This window comes from Hemitrygon akajei, chromosome 15 (assembly GCF_048418815.1).
Source record: "Hemitrygon akajei chromosome 15, sHemAka1.3, whole genome shotgun sequence".
Classification (NCBI taxonomy): Eukaryota; Metazoa; Chordata; class Chondrichthyes; order Myliobatiformes; family Dasyatidae; genus Hemitrygon; species Hemitrygon akajei.
Window position 1 is genome coordinate 44581303 of NC_133138.1, and position 20957 is coordinate 44602259.

The following is a 20957-nucleotide window of genomic DNA, read 5'->3' on the forward strand; positions in this document are numbered from 1 at the left end:
AAGTTAGTAGGCAGAGGGGGTGGTGTGGCCCTGTGTATAAGAAGTAATATTAAATCATTAGAAAGGGATGACATAGGATCGACAGGTGTCGAGTCTCTATGGGTTGAGTTAAGAAATGGCAAGGGTAAAAGGACCCTAATGACAGTTGTATACAGGCCTCCAAACAGCAGCCAGGATGTGGATTACAAATTACAGTAGGAGATAGAAAAGGTGTGTCAAAAGAGCAATGTCATGATAATCATTGGGGATTCTAACATGAAAGTGGATTGGGAAAACCAAGCCAGTATTGGACCTCAAGAGAGAGAGGAATGGCTTTTTAGAACAGTTTGTTGTTGAGCCCACTAGGGGATCAACTGTGCTGGATTAGGAGTTGTGCAATGATCCGAAGGTGATAAGAGAGCTTGAGGTTAAGGAGTCCTTCGGGAACAGTGATCACAAAATGATCGAGTTCACGTCGAAATTTGAGAAGAAGAAACTAAATTCCAATGTGTCGGTATTTCAGTGGAATAAAGGAAATTACAATGACATAAGAGGGGAACTGGCCAAAGTTGACTGGAAAGGGACACCAGCAAGAACAGCAATGGCTGCAGTTTTTGTAAAAAAAAAATGAGGGAAGTGCAAGACAGATATATTCCAAAGAAGAAATTTCCAAATGGAAGAAGGACACAACCATGGCTGACAAGTGAAGTCAGAGCCAAAGTAAAAGCAAAAGAGAGGGCATACAAGGAAGCCAATGCTAGTGGCAAGATAGAGGATTGGGAAATTTTTAAAAACTTGCATAAGGAAACTAAGAAGGTCATTAGGAAGGAAAAGATGAATTATGAAAGGAAGCTGGTAACTAATATAAAAAAAAGCTTTTTTTAAGTACTGTATATAAAGGGAAAAAGGGAGTTGTGAGTAGATATAGGGCCAATAGAAAATGACGCTGGAGATATTGTAATGAGAGACGCAGATATGGCAGAGGAACTTAATGCATATTTCTGCATCAGATTTCACAGTGGAAGACATCTGCAGTGTACCGGACATTCAAGAGTGTCAGGGAAGTGAAGTATGTGCAGTGAAAATTGTGACTGAGAAGGTGCTCAAGAAGCTTAATGGTCTGAGGGTGAATCTCCTGGATCTGATGGAATGCACCCTCAGGTTCTGAAGGAAGTAGCTGGAGAGATTGCGAAGGCATTAAAAATGATCTTTCAAGAATCAATAGATTCTGGCACTGTACTGGATGACTGAAAAATTACAAATGTTACTCCGCTATTTAAGAAGGGCGGGAGGCAGCAGAAAGCAGCCTGACATCAGTGGTGGGAAAGATGCTGGAGTCAATTATAAAAGAGGAAATTACGACACATTTGGATAGCAGTAGAAGGATCGGTCCGAGTCAGCATGGATTTACGAAGGGAAAATCATGCTCGACTAATCCTCTGGAGTTTTTTGAGGACGTAACTATGAAAATGGACAAGAGAGATCCAGTGGATGTAGTGTACCTGAACTTTCAGAAAGCTTTTGATAAAGTCCCACATAGGAGATTAGTGGGCAAAATTAGGGCACATGGTATTGGGGGCAGAGTACTGACATGGATTGAAAATTGGCTAGCTGACAGGAAACAAAGAGTAGCGATTAACGGGTCCTTTTCAGAATGGCAGGCTGTGACCAGTGGGGTACCACAAGGTTCAGTGCTGGGACCGCAGCTGTTTACAATATACATTAATGATTTAAATGAAGGGATTAAAAGTAACATTAGCAAATTTGCCGATGACACAAAGCTGGGTGGCAGTGGGAAATGTCAGGAGGATGTTATGAGAATGCAGGGTGACTTGGACTGGCTAGGTGAGTGGGTGAATGTATGGCAGATGCAGTTTAATGTGGATAAATGTGAAGTTATCCACTTTGGTGGCAAGAACAGGAAGGCAGATTACTATCTAAATGGAGTCAAGTTAGGAAAAGGGGAAGTACAACGAGATCTAGGTGTTCTTGTACATCAGTCAATGAAAGCAAGCATGCAAGTACAGCAGGCAGTGAAGAAAGCTAATGGCATGCTGGAGTAAAGAGGTCCTTCTGCAGCTGTACAGGGCCCTGGTGAGCCCCCATCTGGAGTATTGTGTGCAGTTTTGGTCTCCAAATTTGAGGAAGGACATTCTTGCTATTGAGGGAGTGCAGCGTAGGTTCACAAGGTTAATTCCCAGAACGGCGGGACTGTCATATGTTGAAAGATTGGAGCTACTGGGCTTGTATACACTGGAATTTAGAAGGATGAGAGAGGATCTGATTGAAACAAATAAGATTAAGGGATTGGACACGCTGGAGGCAGGAAGCATGTTCCCGTTGATGGGTGAGTCCAGAACTAGAGGCCACTGTTTAAGAATAAGGGGTAGGTCATTTAGAACAGAGATGCGGAAAAACTTTTTCACCCAGAGAGTGTTGGGTATGTGGAATGCCCTGCCCCAGAAGGCAGTGGAGGCCAAGTCTCTGGATGCATATGATCAGCGATGATCACAGTGAATGGCGGAGCTGGCTAGATGGGCCAAATGGCCTACTCCTGCACCTACTGTCTATTGTCTAAAGGAAACTATAGATCTGTTAGCCTGAGATCAGTGGTTGGGAAGTTGTTGGAATCGATTGTTAGGGATAAGATTACGGAATACCTGGAGGCATAAGACAAGATAGGCTAAAACCAGCATGGTTTCCTGAAAGGAAAATCCTGCCTGACTAACCTACTGCAATTTTTTGAGGAAATTACAAGGAGGGTAGACAAAGTAGATGTGGTGTACTTGGATTTTCAGAAGGCCCTTGACAAAGTGCTGCACATGAAGCCGTTTAGCAAGATAAGAGCCTATGGAATTACAGGGTACTTACTAACGTGGGTGCAGCATTGGCTAATCAGCAGAAAACAGAGTGGGAATAAAGGGATCTTATTCTGGCTGGCTGCCGGTTACCAGAGGGTCGGTTGGGAATGCTGCTTTTTACAATGTATGTCAATAATTTGGACTATGGGATTTCAGGATTTGTGGCTAAATTTGCCAAAGATACAAAGATAGATGGAGGAGCGGATAGTGCTGAGGAAACAAAGAGCCTGCAGAGAGACTTATACAGTTTAGGGGAATGGGCAAAGTGGTGACAAATGAAATACAATGTTGGAAAGTCGTGCACTTTGGTGGAAGAAATAAACAGGCAGACAAGTCAAAGGTTACAATATCACATCTCCAGCAATAGGTTGACTCACTACAGAGCCTGAAGGCCAAGGGTAAGAATAACCTCATATAGTGCTCTTTGGAGCAGCGCAGTTGCCTTAGTCTATAATGGAAAGTGCTCCTCTGTTCAGCCATGGTGGCATGCAGGGGGTGAGAAACATTGCCCAGAATTGCCAGGGCTTTCCTGAAGGTCCTTTACTTTACCACAGCCTCCAGTATGTGCAGTTTGACTCCTATAACAGAGCAAACACGAGGAAATCTGCAGATGCTGGAAATTCAAACACACACAAAATGCTGGTAGAACACAGCAGGCCAGGCAGCATCTATAAGGAGATGCACTGTCAACGTTTCGGGCCGAGACCCTTCGTTAGGACTAACTGAAAGGAAAGATGGTAAGAGATTTGAAAGTAGTGGGGGGGGGGGGGGGGGGGAGGGGGAAATGCAAAATGATAGGAGAAGACCGGAGGAGGTGGGATGAAGCTAAGAGCTAGAAAGGTGATTCGCGAAAGTGATACAGAGCCGGAGAAGGGAAAGGATCATGGGACGGGAGGCCTCGGGAGAAAGAAAGGAGGGGGGGTAAAAGCACCAGAGGGAGATGAACAGGCAAACAACTAAATATGTCAGGGATGGGGTAAGAAGGGGAGGAGGGGCATTAACGGAAGTTAGAAAAGTCAATGTTCATGCCATCAGGTTGGAGGCTACCCAGCCAGTATATAAGGTGTTGTTCCACCAAACTGAGTTTGGATTCATTTTGACAGTAGAGGAGGGCCATGGATAGACATATCAGAATGGGAATGGGATGTAGAATTAAAATGTGTGGCCACTGGGAGATCCTGCTTTCTCTGACGGACCAAGCATAGGTGTTCAGTGAAATGGTCTCCCAGTCTGCATTGGGTCTCACCAATATATAAAAGGCCACACCGGGAGCACCGGACACAGTATACCACACCAGCCGACTCACAGGTGAAGTGTCGCCTCACCTGGAAGGACTATTTGGGGCCCTGAATGGTGGTGAGGGAGGAAGTGTAAGAGCAGGTGTAGCACTTGTTTTGCTTACAAGAATAAGTGCCAGGAGGGAGATCAGTGGGAAGGGATGGGGTGGGGGGGATGAATGGACAAGGGAGTTGCGTAGGGAGCGACCCCTGTGGAAAGCAGAAAGGGGGGGGGGGGGAGGGAAAGATGTGCTTGGTAATGGGATCCCGTTGGAGGTGCTGGAAATTACGAAGAATCATACGTTGGACCCGGAGGCTGGTGGGGTGGTAGGTGAGGACAAGGGGAACCCTATCTTGAGTGGGGTGGCGGGCGGATGGGGTCAGGGCAGATGTGCGGGAAATGGGAGAGATGCGTTTGAGAGCAGAGTTGATGGAGGCAGAAGGGAAGCCCCTTTGTTTAAAAAAGGAAGACATCTCTATCGTCCTGGAATGAAAAGCCTCATCCTGAGAGCAGATGCGGCGGAGACGGAGGAATTGTGAGAAGGGGATAGCCTTTTTGCAAGAGACAGGGTGGGAAGAGGAATAGTCCAGGTAGCTGTGAGAGTCTGTAGGCTTATAGTAGGTATCAGTAGATAGGCCATCTCCAGAGATGGAGACAGAAAGATCAAGAAAGGGGAGGGAGGTGTCGGAAAAGGACCAGGTAAATTTGAGGGCAGGGTGAAAGTTGGAGGCAAAGTTAATGAAGTCGACGAGCTCAGCACGCGTGCAAGAGCAGCGCCAATGCAGTCATCGATGTAGCGAAGGAAAAGAGGGGGATGGATACCAGTAAAGCCTTGGAACATGGACTGTTCCACAAAGCCAACAAAAAGGCAGGCATAACTGGGACCCATACGGGTGCCCATGGCTACACCCTTGGTTTGGAGGGAGTGGGAGGAGCCAAAGGAGAAATTATTGAGAGTAAGAACCAATTCCACTAGACGGAGGAGAGTGGTGGTAGAGGGGAATTGGTTAGGTCTGGAATCCAAAAAGAAGCGAAGAGCTTCGAGACCGTCTGGGTGGGGGATGGAGGTATATAGGGACTGGACGTCCATGGTGAAAATAAGGCGGTGGGGGCCAGGGACCTTAAAATCATTGCAAAAATTCAAAGTGTCTCGAACATAGGTGGGAAGAGATTGAACAAGAGGGGATAAGACAGTGTCAAGGTATGCAGAAATGAGTTCAGTGGGGCAGGAGCAAGCTGAGACAATCGGTCTACCTGGACAGGCAGGTTTGTGGATCTTGGGTAGGAGGTAGAAACGGGAAGTGCGGGGTGTGGGAACTATGAGGTTGGTGGCAGTGGATGGGAGATCCCCAGAGCTGATAAGGTTGGTGATGGTATAGGAGACAATGGCCTGGTGCTCCTTAGTGGAGTCATGATCAAGGGGTAAATAAGAGGAGGTATCAGAGAGTTGTCGCTGTGCCTCGGCCAGGTAGAGGTCAGTACGCCAGACAATAACAGCTCCCCCCTTATCAGCAGGTTTTATAGTGAGGTTGGGATTGGTGCGAAGGGAGCAGAGAGCAGAGCATTCAGAAGGAGTTAGGTTGGAATTGGAACAGGGTGTGGTGAAGTCAAGAAGGTTGATGTCCCATCGGCAATTAGCAATAAAGAGATCCAGTGCACGCAGAAGACCAGAGCGGGATGTCCATGAAGAGGAGGAGAGTTGAAGATGGGAAAAGGGGTCATCGGTGGGGGTAGGAGAGTCCTTGTCAAAGAAGTAAGCTCGGAGACGGAGGAAGAAGAGTTCTGCGCCATGGCTTACGCGGAACTCACTGAGGTGTGGGCGAAGGGGGACAAAGCTGAGGCCCTTACTGAGGACAGAGCACTCTGCCTCAGAGAGCTGAAGGTCGGAGAGAATGGTAAATACTCGGCACAGATGAGAGATAACAGAGCCAGCTTTTGTAATCAGTTTACTGATACCATTGCCCCAGCACACCACCATGTAGAAGATACTACCTGTGGCCTGCTACCTTCAGCACTTGCTTCTGTGCTGAACTTGCTCCGCGGCTGTGGACTCACTTTTGGGGTCTACGTGATTTATGTTCTGTTTGATAATTGTTTACTTTTTCATTGCTTGCATGATTTGATTTATTTTTCATTCATTGAGTGTTTGACGATATTTATTGTATTTTTTTTAATGGATTCTATAGTGTTTCTTTGTTTTGTGGCCAACTGCAAAAAGACAAATTGCAAAGTTGGACACAATATACATACTTTGATAATAAATGTACTTTGAACTTTGAAAGAATAAGTCGGAAACTGTTCAAATGAAGTTGAAAAAGTATCAGCCTTACATAAATATTTAGAAGACAAAAGTCTTCTGCAAAACCCCAAAAATAAGGATTCACAATAAGGATTTTAGAAGCTACATCTCAGCCATGTGCAGAAGTTCGCTGATGACACGGCCATAGTGGGGTGTGTCAGGAATGGACAGGAGGAGGAGGAGTATAGGAAACTGATACAGGACTTTGTGATATGGTGCGACTCAAACTACCTGCGTCTCAATATCACCAAGACCAAGGAGATGGTGGTGGACTTTAGGAGATCTAGGCCTCATATGGAGCCAGTGATCATTAATGGAGAATGTGTGGAGCAGGTTAAGACCTACAAGTATCTGGGAGTACAGTTAGACGAGAAGCTAGACTGGACTGCCAACACAGATGCCTTGTGCAGGAAGGCACAGAGTCGACTGTACTTCCTTAGAAGGTTGGCGTCATTCAATGTCTGTAGTGAGATGCTGAAGATGTTCTATAGGTCAGTTGTGGAGAGCGCCCTCTTCTTTGTGGTGGCGTGTTGGGGAGGAAGCATTAAGAAGAGGGACGCCTCACGTCTTAATAAGCTGGTAAGGAAGGCGGGCAAAGTACTGGAGAGTTTAACAACGGTAGCTGAGCGAAGGGCGCTGAGTAGGCTACGGTCAATTATGGAAAACTCTGAACATCCTCTACATAGCACCATCCAGAGACAGAGAAGCAGTTTCAGCGACAGGTTACTATCGATGCAATGCTCCTCAGACAGGATGAAGAGGTCAATACTCCCCAATGCCATTAGGCTTTACAATTCAACCGCCAGGACTTAAGAACTTTTTAAAAGCTATTATAAATGCTTTTTGAGATATTGATTTAGATGCATATCATATTGTATGTAATTAGTTTTGCTACAACAAGTGTATGGGACATTGGAAAAATAAGTTGAATTTCCCCATGGGGATGAATAAAGTATCTATCTATCTATCTATCTATCTATCTATCTAAGTTCACTACTACCACCAGATCACCAGAACAATCTTTGGATGTCTGAGGAAACCAAAAAGCATTTGAAGGTCAAAATCAAAACTTGGCATCAAGCACATTGTTTACCAGGAAGCAGTGATCACTGCCCTCCTGAACACTTCAAATCCATAGATTTTGATGTTTCCTTCAATATCCCAATGATGAGTGGAGTAGTAATTTAATTGGCCACTGTCCACTGCCGCAAGTAGTAGATTCTGAGAAGAGTTGATGTATATGGGGAGAATAAAATGGGATAGCAATAATGGATGCTTAATGGCTGGTGCAGACTCAATGGACTAAATGGCATGTTTTCTCTGCTGTATGGCTATGTAGAATAAGGATCAGAATTATAAAATTCTTATAATTACGACTGCTACAATACACAAGAAAGACCGAATACATTAATTGTACCCTTTTACCTTTCCCTACTATTGCAAATGCCTCAGTGAAATGTTGGAACTTATTTCATGACCCATTGGCACAGGTTGAAAATGAAATGAATGGATGGTCAAGAAGCTGACGTGCTAATTGTGTTCCTGTGCATGAGGAAGATGCACCAGTATCAAGACTTACCACACTTGTATTGTGCTGGGACCAGTGACAAGAGTGAGTCTATAAGGCTAGAGATTAGAAAAAATAATAGAAGTACAAACTAAAAGCTCTATATCTGAATGTGTGTAACATTTGAAATTGCAGCAAAGCAGGTGATCAGATAGAAAACAAAAACAAATAAAAATGATCTGACAGCCTTCAGAGATACATGGCTATGGGATAACACAAACTGGGACCTGAGCATTGAAGGACGTATGATATTTTGGAGGGACAAGAAGATTAGAAAAGATGAAGAATAGTTATGTTAATTAGGGGCAGTTTTGGTGCAAAGGAAAAGATGAACAAAGAACAAAAAAACTGGACAAAGAAGAAAGAAATAATGAAGGCAACAAGTCATTTGCTGAGGGTACTATCCAGGTCGCATAATAGAAACTAGATAATTGGATAGTAATATGAAAGAAATAATGGGATTTTATCAGAAAGATGTCGTGATGATGGAGGATTTTAATGTACATTTACTTAACTGAGTGCTAGCAAAGTAAACAGATAAATTAAGGGAATTAATTCTCAAAGATACTATGGCCTTTAAGGGGATCTTGAAGAATACATGGAGTAGTTAGTATTCAGAAAAGAAAGAAAAATTCAATGGTGAGGATCTGCCATCAGAATTTAACTTAAAAAAGTTAAATTGTATTAAACTTAATAGAAAATCATGTAATTGCACGGAGATGTCAAGTCAAAAGACTGGACAGATGACAAAGTCAAATGAAGACCATCTAAAAGGTTAAAAAAAGAAACAGAGCTAGAGAAGAAGGGTGGTCAGAAATAAGAAAACACAGAGTTTCTTAAGTTATTTTGGAAAAGTTATTAACAAAGTGAGCTATGAACAAAGTAGGGAATATGTAATGGAAAGCAAAAAATAGCAGATGAATTAAATAGGCATTTTGTAACTGTGCTCACTATAGAAGATAAAGAAAGATCCTAGAAGTAGTTGCAAATAGAAATTAGAAAGGAGAGAGGAACTCAGGTAAATCACAATTACTAGAGAAATGGTAGTGAATAAATTAGAAATGCTGTTTGATAACATCTTCATCCAATGATCTTGAAAGAATGTAGTTAGAAAGAAAGCTGATCCATTGGTCTAAATTTTTCAAAACACTGCTAAGAGTTTTGATCAGGCTGGGAAGTAGCACGTGAAAGTCTTAAAAAAGAAAATTACATGTGAGTAAAATGAACATTTGTCATGGGAAAATGTTAGAAGCTATTACTAAAACTATTACCATAAGGCCACTAAGAAAATCTTTCAAGATAATCAGGTAAAGCCAATATTGTTTTGCAAAAAGGAAATCATATTATTATTTATTGGGCAAACACGAAGAAATCTGCAGATGCTGGAAAGTCAAGCAACACACACAAAATGCTGGTGGAACGCAGCAGGCCAGGCAGCATCTATAGGAAGAAGCACAGTCGACGTTTCAGGCTGAGACCTTTCGTCAGGACTAACTGAAAGAAAAGGTAGTAAGAAATTTGAACGCCTGCTGCATTCCACCAGCATTTTGTCTGTGTTGCTTATTATTTATTGTTTTTTTTAAGACAGAATATCCAGTATGGGTTATGGAGAAGCAGAGCATGTATTAAATTTAGATTTTCAGAAGGTATTTGATATGTTGCTGCATTTCACAAAATAAAAACTCATTGCTTAGAAGGTAACATGTTGGCATGGAAAGAAGATGGCTGTTAACAGACATAAATGAGTCTCTGTTTTAACCAGTAAGATAAAACAAGTAGTTTATTACAGGGATCAGAGATTGAGCTTCTACTTTATAACTTATATTAATGATTCAGATAAAGGTATTAAACATTCTTTCCCAAATTTGCTGATGACATGAAGATGGGAAGGAAAGTAAGTTTTAAAAAAGACATAAGGGGGCCACAAAGGACATAGATACCTGAACTGTATGCCCAAAGATCTGGGAATGGAGAATAGAGTGAGAACATGTGAAACTGCGCATTTTGGCAGGAAAAAGACATAGAAATTAAGTGAATTATCAAAATGACAAGAGATTGCAGAGCTAGAAAGTGTAGAGGGATCTCTGTCCCGTTGCATGATTTGCAAAAGGCTAGTAAACAGGCATTAAGCTAACAAGATATTGTTGTTTATTATTAGAGAAATGAAACACAAGAGAATAAGGTTATGTTTCAGTTCTACACAGCAAAGGAAAGATTACATATGAAGTACCATGTACAAACGTTTGTACAGTATAGGTGTCCTTATTTCTGGAAGCAGTCAGAAAAAGCTTAGTACACTAAAACCTGCCTTATGAGGAAAGCTTGGACAGCTTTGGCTTTTATCCATTAGATTTTAGATGTTTAGATAAAGAGACAACTTGATTTAAACATATAACATTCACGGGGTCTTGAACTTTTCTCCCTCTTGGCTGGTTATGAGTCTTTCACAAAGGACAAAGGAAGCAGACCTTTTTATTTACAGAAGTAGATGCTTGAAAATTAATGGCACAAAAGGTTACCATGAGTAGAAAGGAATGTGAGATTGGCCATGAACTTATTAAAGCATATATGTCAAATTCAAGGCCCGCGGGCCATATCCGGCCCGCGGTGGAATTATCTTTGGCCCGCGAGATAATATCTAATTACTATTAAAGCTGGCCCCAGTAATCGAAGCGCCTATGGCGTATGATATGGCTAATGCTGAGTTTATTCAGGTACCAGGTTTTCAGGGTTTTTAGTGTTTATTCGGCAGTCTTCTTCATAAGAAACGGAATTTGTAAAGTGAAACACTTTGTAGTTATAGCAGAGTCTGAGACACATGAGAGCAGGCTGAAAAAACAGAGGCAACGAAAGCTGCGTTCGCAAGCGTCCGACTGATCCGGCCCGCATGAAGCTGCATTTTGCTCAATCCGGCCCGTGACCTAAAATGAGTTTGACACCCCTGTATTAAAGAATAGAAGAGGTTTAACTGGCTGACTGGCCTATTCCTATTCCTAATTTGCATATTCATGAGTAACCACATGAAGATTCAATTAGGGAGGCACACTGAGTTCCAAGGATTTAATGTGAAGTGTGAGGATATTTCAGATATACCATAGATATACAAAATAAATAAGCAAATTGGGTAGACATAAGAAATTCCACTTGGGGAAAAAATTAGCTTTCTCTGGTCAACACCTGATAAATTTTCAAATCAAGTTTAACACAATGCATTCTATTGATGTAAATAAGCATTAGAAAAGAACTTTGAAAGACTGCATGTTTGATTGAACTAGAAATAATCAACAGTAAATACCTACCACCTTCACTTATTGGATTGTCCTTATTCAAATTGTATACCTAGAAAAAAAACATTAATTTACTGGGTAAAATATTCAAACATAAACTGTTCGTGAACATAAAGAAACTTATGGTAATTGAGAACCAAAAAATACTGTGAAGTCCAGAACACTCAATATGAGACTCCAAATACTTGAAAATGCACAAGATAACTTGGTGCAATTAACTTAAAAATGCTTTTATTATTTTTAATCCACTCAGTTGTTTGGCAATTGGCATTTTACAAGGCAAATTCATATTTAATTTTTCTTGAATATTTTAAATCTCCCATTGTCATCTGTTTTGACCATAATTATTAAACTGGCTCCTTCAACCCTCTAACAGGTAGCTGAAAATTAATCTCTCTGCCTTTTCACACACACGCTATTGATCTTTTATATTCCCTCTCCCTTACTCACAGCAAAAAAACAGAGAACAGAGAAAAAACAGAGAAATAAAGAAAATATTAATTCCACTGGAAATAAATGCTAACAAAGTGCAACAGCTTTATAACAATTATTTACTTTCATAGTCCAAGAAACTGGCATTGATTGAAACAGTTGAATTGACTTACTCAATGAAGTAAGCTATAATTGCAAACATTTTTGTATATAGAATCAATTCCCTGGTGCATTGAGACTTAAAGTCCAAAAAAAAGATGAGTTTTCAGTTGTCAGACAAATGAACCCAATTGCTATAATTGGATTATACTTGCATTTAAGTTCCTTCAACCTTACTGAGACAGCTACCTGTCCATATTTGAATATCTTTAACAATTACATGCTGCCTTTAATATTTGTGGCTTTATATTAGAATGTCATAATGTTATTATAAAAATCAATTCAACAAAACAATAGTATTTTTTGTATTGAGTAAACAAACTCAAATAAAAAATACTGCACAAAACCTAACAGAAAAAATATGGAAAATGAAATTTTATAACATGGAGGAAACATAGCCATCTTTTGTTCTTTTTTATTTTTACTCTTGCTGAAAATATAGTACTTCTCCCTTAAAGGTTAAAGAAAACCTTATTTAAATCAAACATTGGTTCAAGGGCCTTAAACTGTTACAAACAAACCAACAATAATTAAATAAGCACCTCAAAATCTTTGAAATAATTTAATCTGGTTGGATGATTATAATACATATTTTACAGCATTTGTTTCATAGATACTGGTAAATTTGCAGACTGCCTTCATGAAATACTTCTCATTCCCCCCCCCCCCCCACCAAACATGCAAAAAGAGATGTTCAAGAAAACCATTGAATTCAGCATTACCTGAAATCTCTAGAATGACACTTAAGAAACATATCTGGTTCTTTCTTTCATTAGTACATCCATTTAGTTTCATTGGCAGTATGCTGGTAGAGAACATTATGTACCAAATTAAATGTCACAAGGCAGCATGAGTCACTGAGACTTGATCACCTTTTCATTTCTTTTTGAAAATGGTTATTGTTGAATTAAAGACTAGTTTTAAAGTAGAGGAAAATGGAAAAAAAAGTTTGGATTAAACGATCTAGTAAAATCAATATAACGTTTTGATGCAAAAGCAAACAGAGGCAGAGGAATAGAAATTAGGCTGCAGAGAAAACACAAGGCTGCACCTGAATGCTAAGGCATGAGACATCTTTAACCCATTAAGTTTGTAAAATGCAGAGTAACAGGTTCTATCCAAAGAAGCACCATCAGATCAAAGTGTTGCTTATGTTGCAGCAGCCCTCGTTTATAAGGATGGAAGGGGTTGGGAAATAATGACCAAGTCTTCAAAACCAATCAGGTCTATTGCCCCAGGTCAAAGTACATTTTCTTGCAAGGGCTTCAAACAAGAAAACATACCAAATACAAATGTGAAGCATTTAGAGCCTGTTTCAGACACGTGCATTTGATGAACTAATATTTTTTGGTCTTAAATGCACATGAAACTATTAAGCTGCATGATTTCTAGACACAATGTTTATTGCTTCTCTTTTTAATATTTATACAGAACAAGTTAAACTAATTAAGTTTACATTGCATAAACTGCACAAAATTGCAAATAATATTCATGAATGTCATGATTGATTATAATGAAGAGCCCAATGCAATTTGTGCTTTTAATTCTGATGTGCAGTAGCCTTTCTGTAAATGAACATACAAAGTCACTCATTTCATCTGCAATTTTGCTGAGCCTTTCACAGGAATTTAGACCCTATTAAAGCAGCCAAACTATCAGTAATCAATTGTTGTTTCTGGTCTTATTAATGAATTCAAGTCATTTTATCATTTGATTTTATTTTTGATGACTATTCTCTGCAATATTTGAATTTTTACTATGATAATAAAAATTCACATGTGTATTAAAACTATGAACTGCTTCCCCCTTTAGCATGTGCAAATCTTCCACTGCTCTCTCTATGCTTAACATATAAGTGTGATCACTTTGTATAAGACTGGAATCAGATTACATACTGGAGCATTGCTGTCACTTGGAGGACAGTATTTGAACTGCAGACTGCATTTCACTGAAAGCATTCTCCTCAAATATTAATCTACCCAATAGTGATAAAATACAACAGGGGTCTATTATAATTCGTTCTCAGATTTTTCGAATAGCACTTTACTTCATCTATTGTGTGTTTCTCTCTCTCTCTCTCTCTATATATATATACACATACATACACACACATATGTATATATATATATATATAAACAAGACTTACTATCAACCTGAGTTTTGACCACCTCCAATTTTAATGCTGGTTTCTGTGCCTCTCTCCTGTCCAAATTCCTTCTTTCTTAAAACACACACCCAACCTTAGGAAAGCGCTACTGACTCCACATACCCCTCCAAACTAGATACAATTAGATCCCATAGCTCTTTGCAAGGCCTTACTTTTCCTTCAAGTCAATAACTCATCTGGCAGAAACTTGCTTCTTCTAAAAAAAATTGTGAACTATTAGATGTATTATACTTACTGACTCCCAGAAGGAAACTGATAAGACACCTTAATTATTGTAAGCAATGAAAGATCATGGTGTAGGTAACAAAAAAATCAAAAAGGTACAAATGTGGGTTTCTCTTGCTGGCAAGATTTGAGAAGTGGTGCACTACAAAGATCAGTGATGGGGGTTTAACTTTTATAACCTACATGACTTGGATGAACTGACCAAAAGGTATAATTGCTAAATTTTCTTACAACGCTAAATAGGAAAGTAAATTGTGAAGTGGACATAAAGAGGCCTGAAATCCAATGTTTGAAACTGGATCAACAAACACTGAAAATTTGAGTATATAGATTTGGTTCCAAATGTCATTCCTTTACCAACTAATGGCTAGCAGTCATTTAATTTGGACCAATATGTTTGAAAATTAACTGATTAGGATACTAAACCTCATTCAACAATGATAATGATGGACATTCTTACTGGTTCTCTACCATCCATGGCCTCCATCCACAGCCTTCTGTCTTCCTCAGAGAGTGCTTGCATGGTGATCACAGTTGCCCTTCAGAGAACACAATGGAATCAGAAATTCTAATCATTAATAATCCATTCAACATATTTATTTAAACAAACTTAATTTCCACTTATCTGGAATCCATGTGTGCTACATTATCAAAACACTGCATAGGCACAGGATATACAGTATTTTAATGCACAGAAAACTTATGGCTCAATAATATTTTGTGATAGGAATCTTAGATTAAAGACAACTAATGTAACAATTTTATATACAAGTTAGATATCTATTTTAATAACTATTTCAGAATATTATAGAACAATCTTTTTCAGTTAAGCTTTTTCAGATTGGATGTGTCAATGAAATATTACTTTACTGAAAATATTACTGGAAAACTAGCCAACTGAGAATACTACATTCTAAAATGAAAACCCTGTTAAAACAATGCAGAACATGTTAAAAAGTAGTTTTATCATTCTACAAATCTTCAACCTTGTTCAAATCATTCAAAGGTGCAAAAAATTTTCAATCTTAAAAAAATCTTCAAAAACTGATTCCTGAAAAAGATGATGTCTATCATTAAGGACACTAATTACCCAGGACATGCTCTCTTATTACTACCACCATCAGAAAGGAGATACAGGAGCCTAAATTTTTTTGCTGAGTTAAGTATTGTATGTGGTTAGTTTTGCTACAACAAGTGTATGGGACATTGGAAAAAAGTTGAATTTCCCCACGGGGATGAATAAAGTATCTATCTATCTAAAGATACACATTCAACATTATAGGAACAGCTGCCTCTCCTCCGTCATCATGGGACAATGAACCCATGAACACTACTTCACTATACTTGCTCTCTTTTAGCACTGCTTTTTTAATTATATATATTTATTTTGTAATTTATACTATTTTATGTATTGCACTGTACTATTGTCACAAAATAACAGATTTCATGACATATGTCAGTGGTTTTAACCCTGATTCTCATTCTGACTTTAAACAGGAATCTAAAACAAGCCTCTAGTTCTCTAGACAATAAATAAAATTATGTGATATTTAAATTGAGGGAACTTGTCAATGTTATTCCAGAAGCACCCATTATTAGACTCTAACAGTGGTTTATTAATATTAATCCAGGCTGTCCGACTTAAGTAAGCACCATAACTTACCTTCAAACTGCTCACACAGTCAACAATATATCAGTGCTGTGACCAATACTGACAGATCCCACCCTGAAAATGTTCAAGACTCAAAATCCTAATTGACCCTGGTCCCAATGTCCAATTGTCAAATTTCTAGCTTTTCTGCTGATGCCCCGGACCCTTATAAAGAGGGATTCCTTAATTAATTTCTCACCTTCACATATCAATGACCAATCTCTAAAACACTAGCTCCAGCACCACAGGGACCCAGTCTCAACTCCATACGCAGTATTTTCATTTAGCACCACTGAATTGACCCACAACTTATATAATCATTGATGTGCCAAGCAACAATCTTGAAATGACTTTTAAGGGGGGGGGGGGGAGTGGGTGGCATCAATTTATAGGCTACTAGAATCAGATTATTCGGGATTCTTAAAGAAAACCTTCAGTTGCACTTCCAGTAAGGTGGTGGTACATTTGGACTCAGTAGCCTCTTGGGGGCCAAGCAAAGGTGTTTTTTCTTTGTTAAATGTTTTTTTTATTGTTGCAAAACTATACTGGACTCCAAGTACTTCAGATACATTAGGTCTACCACTTCAGTTTTAGTTGCTTGCTATCTTGAATGTGCTGTAAATGTTTTGCACCTTGGCTCCAAAGGAGTGCTGTTTCATTCGACTATAGCTATGTACGATTAAATGAGAATTAAACTTGATTTGCTTTGTTTGATTGATACACAAATGACAGGAGATTGGAATCTGGGAAAACACATATATGACTACAGTCCTAGAATTAGTGAACACAATACAGGCCCTTCGGACCATAAAGCTGTGCCGCACATGTCCCTACCTTAGACTTTACCTAGGGTTACCTATAGCTCTCTATTTTTCTAAGCTCCATATACCTATCCATAAGTCTCATAAACGACCCTATCGTATCCGCCTCCACCACTGTTGCCAGCAGTCCATTCCACACATTCACCACTCTCTAAGTAAAAAAACTCACCTGTGACATTTCCTCTATACCTGCGTCAAAGCACCTTAAAACTGTGCCGTCGTGTTAGACATTTCAGCCCTGGGAAAAAGCCTCTAAATATCCACACAATCAATGCCTCTCATCATCTTATACACCTCTATCAGGTCACCTCTCATCCTCTGTCGCTCCAAGGAGAAAAGGCTGAGTTCATTCAACCTACTCTCATAAGGCATGCCTCCAAACCAGGTAACAACCTTGTAAATTTCATCTGCACCCTTTCTATGGTTTCCACATCCTTCCTGTAGTGAGGCGATCAGAACTGAGCACAGTACTCCAAGTGGGGTCTAACCAGGGTCTTATATACTGTAGCTGCAACATTACCTCTCGGCCCCTAAACTCAATATCACGATTGATGAAGGCTAATGCACCGTATGCCTTCTTAACCACAGAGTCAACCTGCGCAGCAGCTTTGAGTCACCTATGGACTCAGACCCCCAAGATCCCTCTGATTCTCCACACTGCCAAGAGTCTTACCATTAATACGATATTCTGCCATCCTATTTGACCTACCAAAATGAAGCAACTCACACTTATCTGGACTCCGTCTGACATTTTTCAGCACAGTTTTGCATCCTATCAAAGTCCCACTATAACCTCTGGCAGCCCCCACACTATCCACAACACCTCCAAACCAGTAAATTTACTAACCCAACCCTCCACTTCCTCATCCAGGTCATTTATAAAAAATCATGAAAAGTAGGGGTCACAGAACAGATTCCTGAGGCACACCACTGGTCACCAGCCTCCATGTAGAACATGACCCATCTACAACCTCTCTTTGCCTTCTGTGGGCAAGCCAGTTATGGATCCACAAAGCAATGTCCCCTTGGATCTCATGCCTCCTTACTTTCTCAATAAGCCTTGCATGAGGTACCTTATTAAATGTCTTGCTGAAATCCATATACACTACATCTACTGTCCCACCTTCATCAACATGCTTAGTCACATCCTCAAAAAATACAATCAGGTTCGTAAGGCACGACCTGCCTTTGACAAAGCTATGCTGACTTTTCCTAATCATATTATACGTCTCCAAATGTTCATAAATCCTGCCTCTCAGGATCTTTTCCATCAACTTGCTAACCACTGAAGTAAGATTCAATGGTCTATAATTTCCTGGGCTATCTCTACTCCCTTTCCTGAATAAGGGAACAACATCCACAACCCTCCAATCTTCCAGAACCTCTCCCATCCCCATTGATGATGCAAAGATAATCACCAGAGGCTCAGCAATCTCCTCCCTCGCTTCCCACAGTAGCCTGGGATACATCTCACTTGGTCCCGGTGACTTATCCAACTTGATGCTTTCCAAAAGCTCCAGTACATCCTCTTTCTTAATATCTATATGCTCAAGCTTTTCAGCCCACTGCAAGTCATCCCTACAATCACCAAGATCCTTCTCTGTAGCGAATACTGAAGCAAAGTATTCATTAAGTACCTCTGCTATCTCTTCAGGTTCCATACACACTTTTCCACTGTCATAATGGATTAGTCCTATTCTCTCTTGTCTTATCCTCTTGCTCTTCACATACTTGTAGACCTTGGGGTTCTCCCTAATCCTGCCCACCAAGTACTTCTCATGGCCCCTTATAATCTTCTAGATCTCTATCATTACCTAATTTTTTGAACTGCTGGTAAGCTTTTCTTTTCTTCTTGACTAGATTTACAACACCATGGTTCCTGTGCCCTACCATCTTTTCCTTGTCTCTTTGGAACGTACCTATGCAGAACTCCATGCAAGTCTCCCTGGAACATTTGCCACATTTCTTCTGTACATTTCCCCGATAACATCTGTTCCTAATTTATGCTTCCAAGTTCCTGCCTAATAGCCTCATATGTCCCCTTACTCCAAATAAATGCTTTCCTAACTTGTCTGTTCCTATCCCTCTCCAATGCTATGGGTAAAGGAGATAGAATTGTGATCACTATCTCCAAAATGCTCTCCCACTGAGAGATCTGACACCTGACCAGGTTCATTTCCAATTACCAGATCAAGTACAGTCTCTCCTCTTGTAGGCTTATCTACATATTGTACCAAGAATCCTTCCTGAACACAACTAACAAACCCCACGCCATCTAAACCTTTGCTCAAGGGAGATGACAATCAATATTTGGGAAATTAAAATCTTCCATCACAACAACCCTGTTATTATTATACCTTTCCAGAATCTGTCTCCCCATCTGTTCCTTGATGTCCCTGTTACTATTGGGTGGTCTATAAAAAACACCCAGTAGAGTTATTGACCCCTTCCTGTTTCTAACTTCCACCCACAGAGTCTCCACAGACAATCCCTCCATGACTTCCACCTTTTCTGCAGCCGTGACGCTAGCTCTGATGTAACTATGAAAATGGACAAGGGAGAGCCAGTGGATGTAGTGTACCTGGACTTCCAGAAAGCTTTTGATAAAGTCCCACATAGGAGATTAGTGGGCAAAATTAGGGCACATGGTATTGGGGGCAGAGTACTGACATGGATTGAAAATTGGCTGGCTGACAGGAAACAAAGAGTAGCGATTAACTTTCGGAATGGCAGGCTGTGACCCTTGGGGTACCACAAGGTTTGGTGCTGGGACCGCAGCTGTTTACAATATACATTAATGATTTAGATGAAGGGATTAAAAGTAACATTAGCAAATTTGCTGATGACACAAAGCTGGGTGGCAGTGTGAAATGTCAGGAGGATGTTATGAGAATGCAGGGTGACTTGGACAGGTTGGGTGAGTGGGCAAATGTATGGCAGATGCAGTTTAATGTGGATACATGTGAGGTTATCCACTTTGGTGGCAAGAACAGGAAGGCAATTTAGGGAGTTAGGAGATAAACTAAAAAGTAGGACCACAAAGGTAATAATCTCTGGATTACTAGCAGTGCCACATGCTAGTCAGAGTAGAAATAGGAGGATATTTCAGATGAATACGTGGCTTGAAAAATGGTGCAAGGGGAAGGGATTCAAATTTCTGGGGCATTGGAACCAGTTCTGGGGGAGGTGGGACCGGTACAAACAGGACGGTCTGCACCTGGGCTGGACTGGAACCAATGTCCTAGGGGGAGGCTTTAAACTAATGTGGCAGGGAGATGGGAACAAGAGCAGAGACACAGAGGAGCGTAAAATGAGGGTAGAAGCAAGAAGTAGTAAGGTGAAAAGTAAAAGTAGCAGGCAGGCAAATCCAGGGCAAAAAGCAAAAAGAGCCACTTTTCAACATAATTGTATAAGGGCTAAGAGTGTTGTAAAAACAATCCTGAAGCCTTTGTGTGTCAATGCGAGGAGCATTCGTAACAAGGTGGATGAATTGAATGTGCAGATAGTTATTAATGAATATGATATAGTTAGGATCACAGAGATATGGCTCCAGGGTGACCAAGGATGGGAGCTCAACATCCAGGGATATTCAATATTCAGGAGGGATAGACAGGAAAGAAAAGGAGGTGGGGTAGCATTGCTGGTCAGAGAGGAGATTAAAGCAATAGAAAGGAAGGACATTAGCCTGGAGGATGTGGAATCGATATGGGTAGAGCTGCACAACACTAAGGGGCAGAAAACGCTGGTGGGAGTTGTGCACAGGTCACCTAACAGTAGTAGTGAGGTTGGGGATGGCATTAAACAGGAAATTAGAAATGTGTGCAATAAAGGAACAGTAGTTATAATGAGTGACTTCAATCTACATATAGATTGGGTGAACCAAATTGGTAAGGGTGCTGAGGAAGAAGATTTCTTGGAATGTATGCAGGATGGTTTTCTGAACCAACATGTCGAGGAACCATCTAGAGAGCAGGCCATTCTAGATTGGGTATTGAGCAATGAGGAAGGGTTAGTTAGCAATCTTGTCATGCGAGGCCCCGTGGGTAAGAGTGACCATAATATGGTGGAATTCTTCATTAAGATGGACAGTGATATAGTTAATTCAGAAACAAAGGTTCTGAACTTAAAGAAGGGTAACTTTGAAGGTATGAGATGTGAATTAGCTAAAATAGACTGGCAAATGATACTTAAAGGGTTAACGGTGGATATGCAATGGCAAGCATTTAAAGAT

At 40.4% G+C, this 20957-nt stretch overlaps 1 protein-coding gene across 5 annotated transcripts in view; it reads right to left on the reverse strand.

Moving 5' to 3' along the window:
• LOC140739299 (rho GTPase-activating protein 26-like) overlaps window positions 1–20957 on the reverse strand; it is a 180159-nt gene that overhangs the window by 92339 nt on the left and 66863 nt on the right. For all 5 annotated transcript variants that reach the window (XR_012101597.1, XM_073067461.1, XM_073067462.1 and 2 more), the window contains exons 11-12: window positions 14715–14793; window positions 11284–11323 (exon numbers count right to left, since the gene is read on the reverse strand). Coding sequence is in view for 4 of the 5 variants with exons in the window: in XM_073067461.1 (XP_072923562.1) it covers window positions 11284–11323; window positions 14715–14793 (119 nt within the window). In the remaining variant the exon portion in view is untranslated. The remainder of the gene's footprint in view (window positions 1–11283; window positions 11324–14714; window positions 14794–20957) is intronic.